The 14,592-nt window shown below is 39.8% G+C and overlaps 2 protein-coding genes across 5 annotated transcripts in view; one reads left to right on the top strand and one right to left on the bottom strand.

Annotated features, from left to right (window-relative positions):
* scamp5b (secretory carrier membrane protein 5b) overlaps positions 1-4,542 on the bottom strand; it is a 6,981-nt gene extending 2,439 nt beyond the window's left edge. The window contains exons 1-4 of the mRNA XM_032513414.1: positions 4,322-4,542; positions 3,770-3,821; positions 3,565-3,684; positions 1,965-2,121 (exon numbers count right to left, since the gene is read on the bottom strand). Of these exons, the coding sequence (XP_032369305.1) occupies positions 1,965-2,121; positions 3,565-3,684; positions 3,770-3,776 (284 nt within the window). The 5' untranslated portion in view covers positions 3,777-3,821; positions 4,322-4,542. The remainder of the gene's footprint in view (positions 1-1,964; positions 2,122-3,564; positions 3,685-3,769; positions 3,822-4,321) is intronic.
* Positions 4,543-13,651: 9,109 nt separating this feature from the next.
* Positions 13,652-14,592, top strand: part of igdcc4 (immunoglobulin superfamily, DCC subclass, member 4) — a 56,459-nt gene continuing 55,518 nt past the window's right edge. For 2 of the 4 annotated variants that reach the window (XM_032513403.1, XM_032513395.1), the window contains exon 1: positions 13,652-14,128. In XM_032513403.1, coding sequence (XP_032369294.1) covers positions 14,062-14,128 — 67 coding nt within the window. In that variant the 5' untranslated portion in view covers positions 13,652-14,061. The remainder of the gene's footprint in view (positions 14,129-14,592) is intronic. The other 2 variants (XR_004331630.1, XM_032513384.1) reach the window with 1 other exon arrangement.

Here is a 14,592-nt window from a genome sequence, read left to right as displayed (position 1 = left end):
AGAAATAAGAAAAAGAAATAATAACACATGCGTAAATGCACTACTATATTCATAAATCACTACTATATGTCTAATTTGCATACTGTATCTTGTGTGATGTTATTCATGTTATATACGTACACTTAAAGGAATTCAAGCTAACAGGGTGATATAGGTTATTCCAACATTGAAACACAGGCTTCACCCTTTATTGTGGCTCCACAGGCTATAACTCATGTTTAGGAATTTGAACACTGTCACACTATTCTTTCCAGGTTTATTCACAGCCAGTCATGATAAAACTGTCACTTCTCCCACATCTGCCTTTCTGTAGTGAACACAGCTGTGGATGGCCTTGTCGGAAGACTGTGATGAGTTCTTGCCCCTGCCTTGGTACCTTGGTTGGTCTGGTATGATCTTCACCAGAGTGGAAGGTAAGACTCACATATTGCTTCAGGACATCATCTACTGTACTAGACAACACGTTGGCTGTCCCTGACTCAGCAAACTGATCAAGGAGCAGGAAGCATACCTATGCCTAAAAGATAAAGCAATGATTTCAAGATTTTCAGCTATACATGTGTCACCTCATGATATGCAAGATCTCAGTGTCAGCAGTACAGGGTTTGGGATAGAGGGGATGTTCTGGGTGCCCTTCTGTCTCCAGAGGGAGGGATTGGATCCTTTATATCTGCTGCCATTCAACATTTCAGAGAATGGAGGAAAAATTAACTTAAAGCCTCCATCCATAATGGATCATCGTCCTAGATAAGTATATATTACATTAACTATACATTAACTAGGGATTGCATAATAGTGCCGGGGTGCAGTATTTATTAATGACTCAGCAAAAGAGAAAAGAAATGTTGATTGAGCTTCTCTGCAACTGCAAATTGCATCTTCACATAAAATGTTCTAACATGGCATTAAAAGGAAATACCCTGTGATCTGTAGTAGTCCTCTAATCTACACAATTTGCACATATGCATATATATATAAAAGGGTGATGGCAATGATCAAAAAAGTACTTTTACAGTATGCAACCATAATTAGAGTCAACTGTCTGAGCGAGAATCATCTCTCTGTCACTCGGTGTTACTTGATAACTGTCATGCCGCTTAAAAATGTGTCTTCTACTTTGTTTCAGCAGTTTAGAGTGGTTTATTTATCTTTGTAACCATAGTAACTTAGTTCCAGTGCTTGTTGGGAAACAGAAAGTAAAATTGCCATGCGGTAATCAGCTACAGGAATGTGTGAGCTCTACCAGTCGTCTGTTTCTGAGTAGACCGCTTTTCCTTCTCCCTTTTTGCTAAGGCAACGTCTGTGAGTATTTCTCATCATGCAACATTAGGTTTTTGCTTATTAGTTAGCTTATTATTAGTAGATAGTTTGTAAACATATTGAGGCAGCTAAGAAGCTAGTTCATGCTAGGCTAAGTTAGCTTATGTTTCTTGCCGCTGGTTGTTTTTACTAGCTTGATTGTGTTTATCATATAGTCTACAGTGCTATGTAAGCTAAGCGGTGTTATTTACACTGATATTGTGCATTTGGGTTTGATTTATAATAACGACCACCTCTTTGGAGTTTCACAAAATTCTCAGTAAACTTCATGGAAATGAAGCAGCTGTGTCCTGGAGTTTCTTGGGAGTGTGTCAGCTGAATTGAAAATAGCCCATGACAATAACATAACAAAGATTACATTATATGTGACATACAGTTATTGTGTCCGTTGAGAAAATGAAATGCTAAAAAGTAGCATTTAACGTTATCCCTGAATACCTTATATTGCAATATATCACATTGGTCAAATATTACTACAGTGTGTGTGCTATTTACTGTAGAACATTATTACTGTGTTGCTTTATGCTAACTACAACAACTGTGTCAGCAAAATGCAGCTACACAAAACACAACTATACAACAAGTTAACGCTGGAGCACCGACTAAACAATATTTTGGATGTCAATATTTTCTATATGACTTACTTGAAAGCCTTGTAGATGGCTCTGAACCAACAGACGTAAGAGCAAGGCGTGAACATGAGGAGCCAGATGATAGCCAGTCCAAAGTTGGTCACACCCCCTCCACCAAACATCCAAGCAAAGCAGCCAATGAGATTCACCGCGAGAGTAGCACTATTCACTGTAAGATCAAAACAGACATACTCTATCTTAAGTGCAAACAAATATCTATTTGGTACACAGACACGCACATGCAGGACGGCATTGATGTGTGGATATAAAGGTAGCCAGCATAAACATATTGTGATGCATGTAATTGCAATGCTTGACTCACAAGATGGCTTGTGTTCCAAGAAAAGCCTGCTAGTGGGTGTTTTCTATTAATTGTCAGTAATGATATGAGGCCACAGTTACCCCTCTTTAAGTTGCACTTAGTTCTAATTGGAGCTCTGTGCTTTTGTCCCATCTTTCTTTTCTAAATTCGCAAAGAAGACCAATCAGCTTCAAATTCTGGTCCATAGAGAAAATACGGAGTGCTTTACAAGATAATGATGGGGCCAAACACAGCTGCAATATGACTGCTATTAAGGACCACGGTTCCAAAATACACAAAAAAAAATATTGGCATCAAAATATTTAAAAGAAATATTACACTCAAATATGCAAGCAATGTACATGCCATGCATACAAAACATAGGGAAAGAGGATAACAGCACATCCAAAAGCAGATTGGGACTTTAAATACCTGCTTATGTGTATCGGTTACTAAAAAAGTCGACACCTGCAGAAAGAACAGAGTTAAATTGCAATAGCTCAGAGTAACAGATACATATTTTGCGTTGTGTAGAAGTGATCATTTCAAATGGAAAACATTTTATTTTGAATCAGTCTGGGGTTTACAGCATGCTTTTTGGAGTGGAGAGACACTTCTATACTGGCTACATTTTACAAAATTAATTGCAACCTTGCATCGACACCCCAGTTTCACCTTTGATTTCATTATTTTCCTCTTACTCTACTGTATATTGGCTTATGGCTGTACTCATAACTGCTAGTGTCAGTGCACCTGTGTAAATGTTGCAGCAGCTTTGAGTTATTTTGCTCTCCCTGCACTCGGCTCCCTTACATGTCTTCATGGACGGGCAGGGAGCTTCCAGACCAATATCACAAACATCATTGCACGGCTTGTTTATGGCGTAATAAACTTTGATGAAAGTGCTTCTGGCAAAAATTGTTGAACACAATTTCAATGTTAACTGCTCTGCTCAAACCGAGGCCATCTGGTCAGTGCTATGACTCATTAGCAAATAAACCAGTCAGGATAACACAGCCACAGCCAATAAAAAGATTATATTTTTGGACCAACGGGACCCTTGTAAACCATTGCCCTTCTGTTACATAGTTGTTATCATGCGTTACCACAGAGGAGAGGGAAGTTTACGGGACCTCCAGGAAAATCCTGGCTTCTGTTGCTCTATCAGATGGTCAGGTAGCCTCTGCAGAAGAAGCCAGTTTAAAGTTTCCCTAGTTGAAATGTAAACTCCAAAGTTGATTGGCTGATGCACTGATAATGCAACGGGGAATCCCATACCACTTTTATAACAATACACTTTCAGCCACTCACATATCCACAGGTTGTACATTTTCTTGCACAAGCTGCGGTGCTGCTCAGGGATCTCCTCAAAGTCCTGGTAGAAGCATGGCTTGAGTGGAATGAATCCCGGCAGTGGGGGGAAGTTGGGCTCTGAGACAAATCATTTCACAGCAGTTAGACACAGCAGATTGCATATGGCGATTCTTACCAAGTATATTATTTTATAATCACTGACCTGCCATGTGGATAAAGTGTGGAGTCTGCTGTTTAGATTTAGTCTCTCGAGCCTGCCAAATAAGAAGAAACTGGAGGTTAGGACCTAGTAGTTGGTTATTTCTGAAGTATATATAACCTGTAGTCATCTGCAATTATTTTCATATGCAGTCCATTGGTGTGGGAGCATTAGATCATTACCAGAACAACACACTTTACGGGAAGAAAGGCGTTTAACGGACGGAGGGTGCTATAAGATAAGCTTCACCGTCTGTGCGTTCTTCCGGGGGATTTAATGTGTGCGCCCTCCAGGCACCGTCTCAATAGTGGGGCTAAGATATTTTAACCACGGATTCTTTCCGGTTTCAGTTAAACCACCGGGACATTTTCACACACACCACGGGAGACCGGGCACACACACGCCTGTTGCAATCACACGCAAACTCCACTTCGCTGGATGAAATGAGGCAGCACTCATTCGCTGTATACTTACGAAGACGGTTGGATATTTTGACAGAGAGCTGGTCACAATAGCCAGGAATTACGGATTTCACAGGAAACGTAATCTGCTTACCTCCTCCAGACAGCAGAGCTTCTCTGTTTAAAGTGCACAGTCTCCAATGGAAGCTTCAGCTGCGCGGTAAATACAGTAGGACTGCCAATTGGACGATATGAGCAAGCAAACTATTAGACTATGATAATACTTTATTCTGTGTACGGTATGAACACAGCATTAAATCCCAACTATCCTGACGCTCGACCAATCATCGTGCGTGAGTCTGCTGTCACTTTTATTCGGACCAATCGGCAGATTACTCTAATCCCTTGACGTCGAATTGTTGACCCAATCACCGTGTCGCTCTCTGTCCATGGTGCTGAACCTGTCCCACCGACGGAGGTAAACAACGCAGCGTTTACAACTGCAAACCATTAGACTCGTTAATGACCCTTTTCAGAAACATGATGTGATAACCACATTGCATTTACAGTTCACCTGTGAAGTTGCAACACTTCCAATCACACGTTTGTGTTGTTTTGTATTTACATATGTTTCTTAAGTTTCTTTTTCTTGTCCTGTGCAGCAATGCTTGTACTTTTCTATGGCAAAACAAATGTTATAAACAATGTTTAACATGTACAATATATAACTGTGACATATAAATTATGCAGCAATATTAGAAAGATACATTAACCCTGGATGAATTAAACAACAGGCTATAAGTAATTTCTTTTACATTCTGCAATTTCAGATGTACGGTACCACACCCCACTTGTTACAGGACCATTGTTCACATTAGTATCCAAGCCATTGGCCCACACCTCAACATCAAATACTTGAGTTTGTTGCTGAACTTAATACTAAATTGACTCCTGCTCTCCAGCCAGGGTTGCTGTTTTACTGCAATAAGAGGGTCTGGAGGAAAACTGGGACAGGGAAACAGTCTCTTGGCGGTGAACACACTTGTTGGCAGACATTTGCTTGGCATACTAAGAAGGACTTTTTTCAACAAAAGACAAACTTTGTGACTGCTTTGATAAGCATACATACATCCACTGATGGTGGAGGCACTCAGATCAATTACTTAAGTAAAAGTAGCAATATCACAGTGTGTAAATACTCTGTCACAAGTAAGTCCTGTATTCAACATTTATTTTACTTAGGTGTGTGTGTGTGTGTCTCTCCCTCTCTCTCTCTCTCTCACTCTCTCTCTCTGTCTTTCTATGTCCCTTTTACCCAAACGGTCAGATGGCCACCCACCAAGAGCCAGGTTCTGTTAAAAGGAAGTTTTTCCTTGGCACTGTTGCACAAAACGCATGCTCTTGTGGGTCTCTGTAAATCATAGAGTGGGTTCTAAACCTACTCTATTTGTAAAGTGTCCTGAGATAACTTCCGTTATGAATTGACACTATAAATACAAATTAATTGAAAATGGAATTATACTACTGTGTAGCTTAAGCAGTAATAATATAATATATCATATTCTATTTTTTAAGTTAGTTTTTTTGGTATTTAGTTAATATTTCTTGTATTAAAAATCTGAATCTCTAGAGTATCTAGTAACTAAAGTTGTAGTATGATACAATAAACCTTATTGTCCCCAGAGGAAATTCACTTTGGGCACAATGATGCTGCATGCATTGCAAACAGTGAATAGTACTTTACTATCAGATTAAAAGATACATAGTGAAATACAAAGTACAATATTTCCCTCTGAAATGTAATAATGAGGTGATTAAAGGATTACTGCAAGATCAGTGTTAATTTTATATTGCCACAGCAGCACATTTACAGTAAGTAAGCCACATGTGTTCACTCAGAGAAAAGGATTAGAAAACTCTTTCCTTACTTGTCAAGCCTCATTGGTTTTCAATAATATAAATTTCACATTGTAAATTACACCACATCTTGAGGTCTCAGTAATAATCTGATATACCCTCTATGTCATAATATTTTACATATTGTACTAGGTTCTGCCATGCCCTGATCATTGGGTTCTGACACAGATGATTTGATTAGTCATTGAGACTATTATATAAACTATCATACAGATCAAAAAAGACAGAATATTAACACTACCATTCTTAGGAAAAACTCTGTACTAGTTGAAGTATCACGGTACTGTTTTGTAGCTGAGATGTGCTCCCACCTCCCGGTGAAGGTGTACTTTATTATCATATTATTATTATATTATAGTATAATATGGCTATTTCCTATAAGGCACTTTTTCTATCTATAAAAATTTAGATTTGTTTATCCTTATTTTAATTTTTGATTTTGGTAAACGTAACTTCATCTTAAAATCATCTTTGAAAGGACTGTCGTCCCTCTAGTCAAAATGCAAAATATACTACTGATAATTGCAATATTAATAAAAAAATGAACATACATGTTAATTTGTCTGATTGTATTGTGAAAATAGTGGCAAAAAGGATACGACATTGACATTTACTTTCCACAACAATTTACACAAAAGCAAGAAGAGCGTAACGTGTTTTCAATATTTCAAAGTATAGAATATCAAAGATTACTCATTCCAGGGTGTAATCGGTAATATTTCTTTTGAAATAAACAATGAATAAAACATTAAAAAAGTGTGAGAATTTGTTCTGAGGGAATACTGATGGATATATGGCTTTCATCAACCGTCATCTGTCAAATCAAGGTCAATAGGTATGGATATGTGGGCTTGTAAAGCTAGCCATTACCTCACACTGCTTCTCCAGACAGTCTTTAATTTTTCCTCTCCTCTTTCCATTAATTTTTATCAGGCAGAGTGTCAGTCTAGACAAACTTATGACAGGTTGTTCTAAGGCCATGATGGCGTAAACCTTAAATAGAAATCTAAAGAAGAGTTGGCTATTCTAAGTGGCCTCTCTTTCTTACCTTTTTGTCTCTCTCCGTCTCTTATTCTGCCTTCCTCGTCTCTTCACCAAACATGGCCACCACTAAGATGAGGCTGATGAGCTTCTTTCTTTAACGCCTTGCCTTTTTCAACTGAGGAGGATATTAAGTATTGAGCAAGACAGTGAGAGAATGAGAGGGGTATTATGCAAAAAGAAAGAAAGACAGAAAGAAAAAAAGAGGAAATGAAGTTCGAGAGACGGGCCAGACATCTTAGCATCAACATTAGAGGCACAGAGATACAGTATTTTTTTTGGGAGTTTAACGTTTACTTTGGACCAGTGAAAATTCTTTCTCTGCTTCCTCTTTTGGCAGGTGTCCCCACAAATAATCCATAAATCACTAAATATTTACAAATAAAAGGAAATCTTTGCATTAAAAATCTATGTTTGTCATCCAGAATTGTGTTTTTTCTTTATTTTTTAAGTTAGATAATGTCCTGTTAAATTTTGTTTTCAGTTTATACGGAAATTTCATAAAACATCCCATTTTGTTGGTTAAATGTTGAGGTGCTACACCAGTACACGCAAGCAGTTGCACAGACACACACACACAAAACATGTAAGTCCACCTGTTTCAAATTGAATCCCGAAATACATGTATTAATGTAATCTTTCTCATTGGGTGTGTAACTACACTGTAAATGAGGTAAAAATAATTGTCTATTGTTCGACACTCAACATCCCGTATTGATGCTCTCAATTGAGTCCCTGCACCCGTGCACCCTCGTGTCATTGTCCCCCTTAAATAAATAAAAAAAACATTTGCCCAATCGCCCTCTAAGCACTGTGCCACCGTTGTCTTGGTTTCTATGGAGACGCTTTCCACCAGACTAAGCATGTGGAGGGCATCCCTCCAGTGGAAGGTGGTGGAATAACACTGTGGCAAGGCAATCATACACCAACCTCATTTACATATCCAAACATGGACCATGGACTGTGGCATACAGTATTTGTTCACTAAACATTTTAAAGTAGTTGATTCACCCCAGCTAGAAATAGACTCACATCTATATATAGATATATATACATATATATTTATACTTCCTTACAAATACATTTACAAATTTCCATACCACTCCATTATAGACAGAATACCAGCTGATCTGTGTGGGTGGGTGATCTTTAATTCAATATCTACATTGCCCATTATAAGCAACCATTCATTCAATATTCCAAAGGCACATTCTGTTTACTAATCTGATTCAATTTTCTTTTAAATAACTAACAGAAAACTTTGGAGAACACTTTTGCAATGATATAATCTGAAAACTGCTGCCCTGGTTAAAAAAAAAATGCAACTGATCTCAGCTGCAATGTAAATTTCTAAGTGACCCCAAATTTTTGACTGGTGTGTGAGTGTGTATATATATATATATATATATATATATATATATATATATATACTCTTGTTCTCTCAGAATGTAGAAAAAATCTTTCTTTGTGCATGGGGGGTGCTCAGCATTCAGGTCACCGCTGCTCCCTCTGTACCGTTGACATGAATGATGCATGCTTGTGTCTCGACCTTTTGTGGTCACTCCTCAACACCTCCAGCTGGGGGCACTGTTTTGTCTGTCAGTCAGTCTCTGTGGTATTTTCCAACCTGTTCAGGAGACGCTCTACTGTCAGATGGAGCTGTTTGTCTCTGACCTTGAGAAAGATGAAAGACAGCCACAACCCAATGGAGGCTACTGTACTCAGCATTCAAATACACAAACCTTACCGAGACAAGACTGTCACACTTGCAGCCTAGAGACAAAGGCACAAACAAAGAAGGGAAGAGACAAGGTGACAAATGCCTTTTCTTTTTTCTGTCTACATTATAACTGCTGTCATTTCCCACTACTTCCTTTAAAAGCGACTTTTGAAGCTGCACTTGTGATTTGGTCATTTTTGTTGCTTTTTTTTTTTAGATCACATGCTTTTTGTTTACAACTATTATTCAAAGTCAAGATGGAAAAATAAAGCTTAATAGAACAATATAAAACAGTATAGTTTTCTCACTCTTTTAAACACTTTTCACTGATTAATAGGCTAAATAAAAATGGAACCAAAGAAATTGAATTGCAGCTAACCATTATTTACATATTTCACTGGGGCCGTAATTGCACCGGTGACTGACTGCCACACAGCCACAATGATTTCTAATCCAGCACTGACTCGCTAACTGTAAAATCCCCCGTGAATGACAGTAATCCAAGGCAAGGCAGCTTTATTAGTATAGCATATTTCAGCAAAAGGGCAATTCAAAGTGATTTACATAAAAACAATTAAAATACGATAATAATGGTTACAGTGCAGTATAAGAAATTAAACATTAAAGAACAGATAAAAACATGAACTTCAGTATAAGAAATTAACATTATTTAAAGAAAAGGCAACATCGAAAAGAAATGTCTTCATCCTTGATTTAAAAGCACTGAGAGTTGCGGCAGACCTGCAGTTTTCTGGGAGTTTGTTCCAGATATGTGGATCACAGTGTGAGTGCTTAAATCAGTAAAACTCTCCTTATTTTATTATTATTACAATCTATGTCCATTTCTTTACAATATTCCTTAGGGGAATATACACTCATCTAATCTAGCGATGTTGATAATGTGATGTTTCACCTACAGTATGTCTTATGGCAAGGATGGTAATGTATAACCAAGCATTTAAGAACGGTGGTAATGACCAATAAATGTGTAATCATCATTAGACAGCCCACTTAATGTGCTATTAGCTTGAAATGATACCAGAATAGATAATAACTGTTCATTTTATAATTGTTTGTGTTTGGTTATGCTTGAAGACTTGCTACTGAGCTGTGGAAAGCTGAGCCCCACCCGCATCAAGTTCCACGTCCAGGCTGTGTATGTCAAATCTCGGGTCAAAGGTTATACACCGTCATTGCCCGCTGTGCTTGTAACTGAGAACCATAGAGCACATCTTGAGTTGCTGCCCCAAGCACTAGGAGAGGGCCAAATCAGAGACCGTTGGTGCCATCATCCAGTCCTAAAGATAATTGCAGAACACATCAGTACCAGAGTTAAGTGGAGCAAGCAATCCCACCCCTCAAAACAGGCCATTACTTTCCTCAGGGCAGCAGAGCAGCAAGGACCCTCAGTTCTGCAGGCATCTTGACGTCTGCAGGGGACTGGAAGCTGCTGGTGGATCTGGAGAAACAGCTCAACTTTCCTAAGACCAAATATCATTCTCATGTCCAAATCGTCCACCATGTTGGAGCTAACTGGCAAGATTGCTTGGAGTAGGCCTTTGGTGAATACAAGCAAGGTGCTGCCATGTTTAAGTTTGATGCAGCACGTTCCTTGGCCAGAGCCTAATAGAAAAGCCATGTCAAGTCAAGTTTATTTTTATGGTCCAATGTAACAAATTTGCCTTAAGGGGATTAACAATCTGTACAGAACATGAAACCCTCTCTCCTTAGACCCTTGATTTAAAAAAAAAAGGAAAACCTTGTCCCAAACAAACCGTTTAACAGGGAATATATGTTAGAAAGCTCAGCAAGAGCAGCTGAGGACGCGTCCTTCTCCCTGAATGGAAAGACGTGCAATAGATGTTGTGTGGTGTGCAACTGTGGCAGAGAGCGCCTTAAGATGGTTAGAGTAGAATCATGTGGCAAGATAGCCATCTGGACACAAGCTGAGGTCTATTCAGCCAAAGCAAGGTGGCCTGGCAGAGGGTGTATGATGCTGAAACACCTGATTATGGCAGATTTAATTTCTTCAGTTGATTCAAGAATATTCTTGAAACAGAGTAAGTGTACTGTAAAATGTAAGTGTTTAATCTCATCCCATGCAGTTATTTCAAGAAAAGCACTTTCGCTCACATTAATCTGTGTTAAATATAACACACATACTAAGATTTTCTGGAGCAGAGTTGCTCAGCTCCTTGCCAACCAATTACAATATTGTCTATAGTAAAAAGATATAATTTGTTAACAAAAAAAAACAGCAACACCAACCTACCGTTCACTGCCAAAAGAAACTACTAAAACCTCTTGCAGTTTGACTCAAAACAGATGAGTTTACTATCCTAATTGGTCTCAGTGGGCAGAGCATCAAATGTGTAAATAATTTTCTTAGCACTTGGCCTGCTCTATCTTTGCTTTCCTTCTTCTGTAAAAGGAAACCTGTTCCTGTTGGAAATAATGTCCTGTAATTCCAGGAGTACATCATTTTTTTATCCTGTAGCCTTAGGTAAGAGACCAGAGTTCACTCACAGCCACCAATCTTTTTTTTGTGATCCACGTATGCACCAGCCACCAATCTTGTAATACATGTCAACCAGAGCGCATGGCCAGCAATGTCTGTTGAGTATAACAAATTGCAGATGAGGTTTCAACTGTTACTGCAGCATGTGCAGTGGGACTGAGGTTTAAGAGACTCAGGTTACTCATAATTAAGAACATAGCTTGAAGCAGGTCGTACCCTCCACCGGATCAGCTTTTGGGGTTTTGATGGGACACAAGTCATTTAACTTCTGTTTGTCTGGACTATAGCACGGCAACATAAACTTAGTTTCACATTGCATAATCATGTCCTGCATTGCACACTAGTACTGCTTTTATGTGTTAAAGGTGCCCTGTCACACAAAACTGTTTTTACTTTCATTTTTTGAATTATGTTAGGTCCATATGTGTTTGTGTTATGTCGTGAATGTGAAAATGAACTGCTACCTCCTCTGTCAGTTCAAGCCACTGAAAAGAAATAAGCGGAGAAATCAGGCCAATTACAAAAGCTGATGTCATGTTGCCTGAGCTCATTACTATGCATGAGCTTGCCAAGTTGCGCTGGGTAAAGGATACTGATGGTCGGCATCTATACCACTCTAGAATGGCTTGAAACCAGGTAACCAATGCATTTTTTTCCACAAAAAAATGTTACAGAATCCAGTGTAGAACATTACCACAAAGTTATGAAATACGTGTGGCAGGGCACCTTTAACACTTTCTACAGTATCAGTGTAGTGTAACACACACGCACACACACACACACACACACACACACAAAGTCTGATGGCTATAGAGACCAGCAAATAGAACACCAGCAAATAGTGAAATGTCAAACATTTTATGAAAAACCTGTATGAAAGCGATTTCCTATAGATGATTTGTGCATTCGGATCATAGCACCGTTGTAGAGTGATTTACGAGCAGCTGGTAGTTCATTATTTTACGGGAGCTGAGGAGGGGAAAAAAGGGAGAAGCAGCTTGACCACAATCACAGAGGACACAGCAATGCTATTAGTTTTCCAGTGTAACTACCTAATCCAATGGCCCAGAGATGTGCTTCAATCAGACACCTGGGAAATGTATCCGTCCCATTTCATTTCATCAACTCAGATCAATCTCATATAAGCATTAAATGAATATGCTGAGACGAGATATTTTTACCAAAGGGAACTTCTTCATTACCTCCTTTCATGATTGCCTGTCTCTTTTCTCCATGGTGTATAAAGCATTCTGCTCCTACATGTTTTAAACCCATTATGAAAAAAAAAAAACTAAACAAAAAGAGGTTATATTTAAAAGCACACATTTGCACTCATATTGAAAAGGATGATTCAACAATAGGCTTACTTTCATCCCAAAAAGCAATTTTATATAAGGTGTATAGCTCTTTGAAACTTCGATGAACAATGCTTTGTTATTACAGTGTTACAAGTAGCAGCTTTGATATACATGTCGACTGCTGTTTAGCCATATCTAATCCAGTTAAAGCTTGTGGTTTTCTCCCCTGCTCTATCTTTGTAGGCTGGTGCTGAATATGGGGATGCTGCTGGTTTCAGTGATGGTGAGAGTGCTGCACGAGGCGAGTCTTTGTTAGCTCTGGAAAGGCTGGGCTCCAGCTGGCTCATGCTATGTGCAAAAGTCAGAGAGTCCCTCAGCACTCAGTGCAGGAGGCGAGCTGGTTGATTGATTGGGATGCACACTACAAATGCCCCCCCCTCCCCTTGTTTCCTCCTCCTCTTCCTCCTCCTCCTCCTCCTCCTCCTCCTCTTGCCTGCTCTTGCTCGAAGAAACACATGTGCCTCTCCTACTCTCCATTTTTACCCAGACCTGCTTTTTACACAAGCATTCATGCTTTCATGCATACACATCTGTACATGTGGATAAACAATGGTACATACACACACACACACACACACACACACACACACACACACACACACACACACACACACACACACACACACACACTGAAGAAAACTATTGTTTTTGCATGATCAGAACATGTGTATCTGGATGTGTGAATGCTCATTAAAATAACTGATGTCTGCAACATTGGGTTCATTCAAGGCAACACATTTGCAGTCATTACAGATAACTGCCAGAGCATTCTCCACACTTCGTTTTGCTCTAGCAGAGATCCCTAACGAATTCATAATTCCAGACAGAGAGAGAGGGCGCACGGGATAAAATCTATTCTCCCACATTTGGTGTTGCAAGTGTTTGTGCAGCGTCTCCGCTTTGAATCAATCTTCCAAGTGTAAATGGGAAGCAGGGAGTTGAACAAACAGGACGAAGAAGGGGTGTGTTAGAATCACCGACCGCTTTTCAGGACTCCAGCGACGACCAGCCAGCCAGTGTCTGGTGAACGCGCGTATGCGTGCGTACATGCGTGTGCATGTGCGTGTGTGTTTGTGTCTGTGTGTGGACCAGCAGCCAACACACACTTAACATTCGTTCGCAACATGGCGTTGAAGCGCCGAGAGACACGACGGCTCTCCCCCGACTAAGCTTATTGTTCGGAAATCCAGGGGACTGTTAACCAAAGAGACTTAAACATTAACAGAGAGTCATTCACGCACCGGCGGAGACAATAGCAGATTCCAGCATGTCGCTATAACGGTATAGCTGGTTGGATAGACGTACGCTGCTACCCCACTGTTGGAAATCAAAGGCTGTACATGGCGGTGGAGAGTACAATTTGGCTGTTCTGTCTTCTTTCGCTGTTTTGTGGTCCATCCAAGCAAGGTAAAAGCACACACTTTGATCATCTGCATGTTTTTCAGTGGAGTGCATGTGTGAGGCAGCGGGACACTCGCATTACACTGAAGTGCAGTTACTAGAACATAAGTGGGCTGTGATAAAAGATAGGAGAGCTACTTGGTGAATTTGCACCTTGCACGGTAATATCCCTCCGTGTTCTGTGTTCACCTCATGTGGCCTCACCGGATCGTACGAGGTAGGGTTGGATTGGTACTTCATGGGTTTCTCCGACAGGATCGCGCTGTGAGGCTTTGGCGTTACGAAGTTGCAGCCCTGAACGGTGCCACGGAGCGGCCAAAGGGCTTTGAACCGACCGGGGGAAGTTTGGGATCAAACATGGGGATGGATGGGGCTCATTAAAAAGACGTGGGCTCAGCCTTTGGTGTTTAATTAATAAGAGTGGAGCGCCCTGGAAGCAGCTCAGTCTTGCATGTGTCGATTGCTTTGCC

The sequence above is a fragment of the Etheostoma spectabile genome, chromosome 1, assembly GCF_008692095.1.
Source record: "Etheostoma spectabile isolate EspeVRDwgs_2016 chromosome 1, UIUC_Espe_1.0, whole genome shotgun sequence".
Lineage (NCBI taxonomy): Eukaryota > Metazoa > Chordata > Actinopteri > Perciformes > Percidae > Etheostoma > Etheostoma spectabile.
This window is presented reverse-complemented; position numbering and strand designations above follow the sequence as displayed.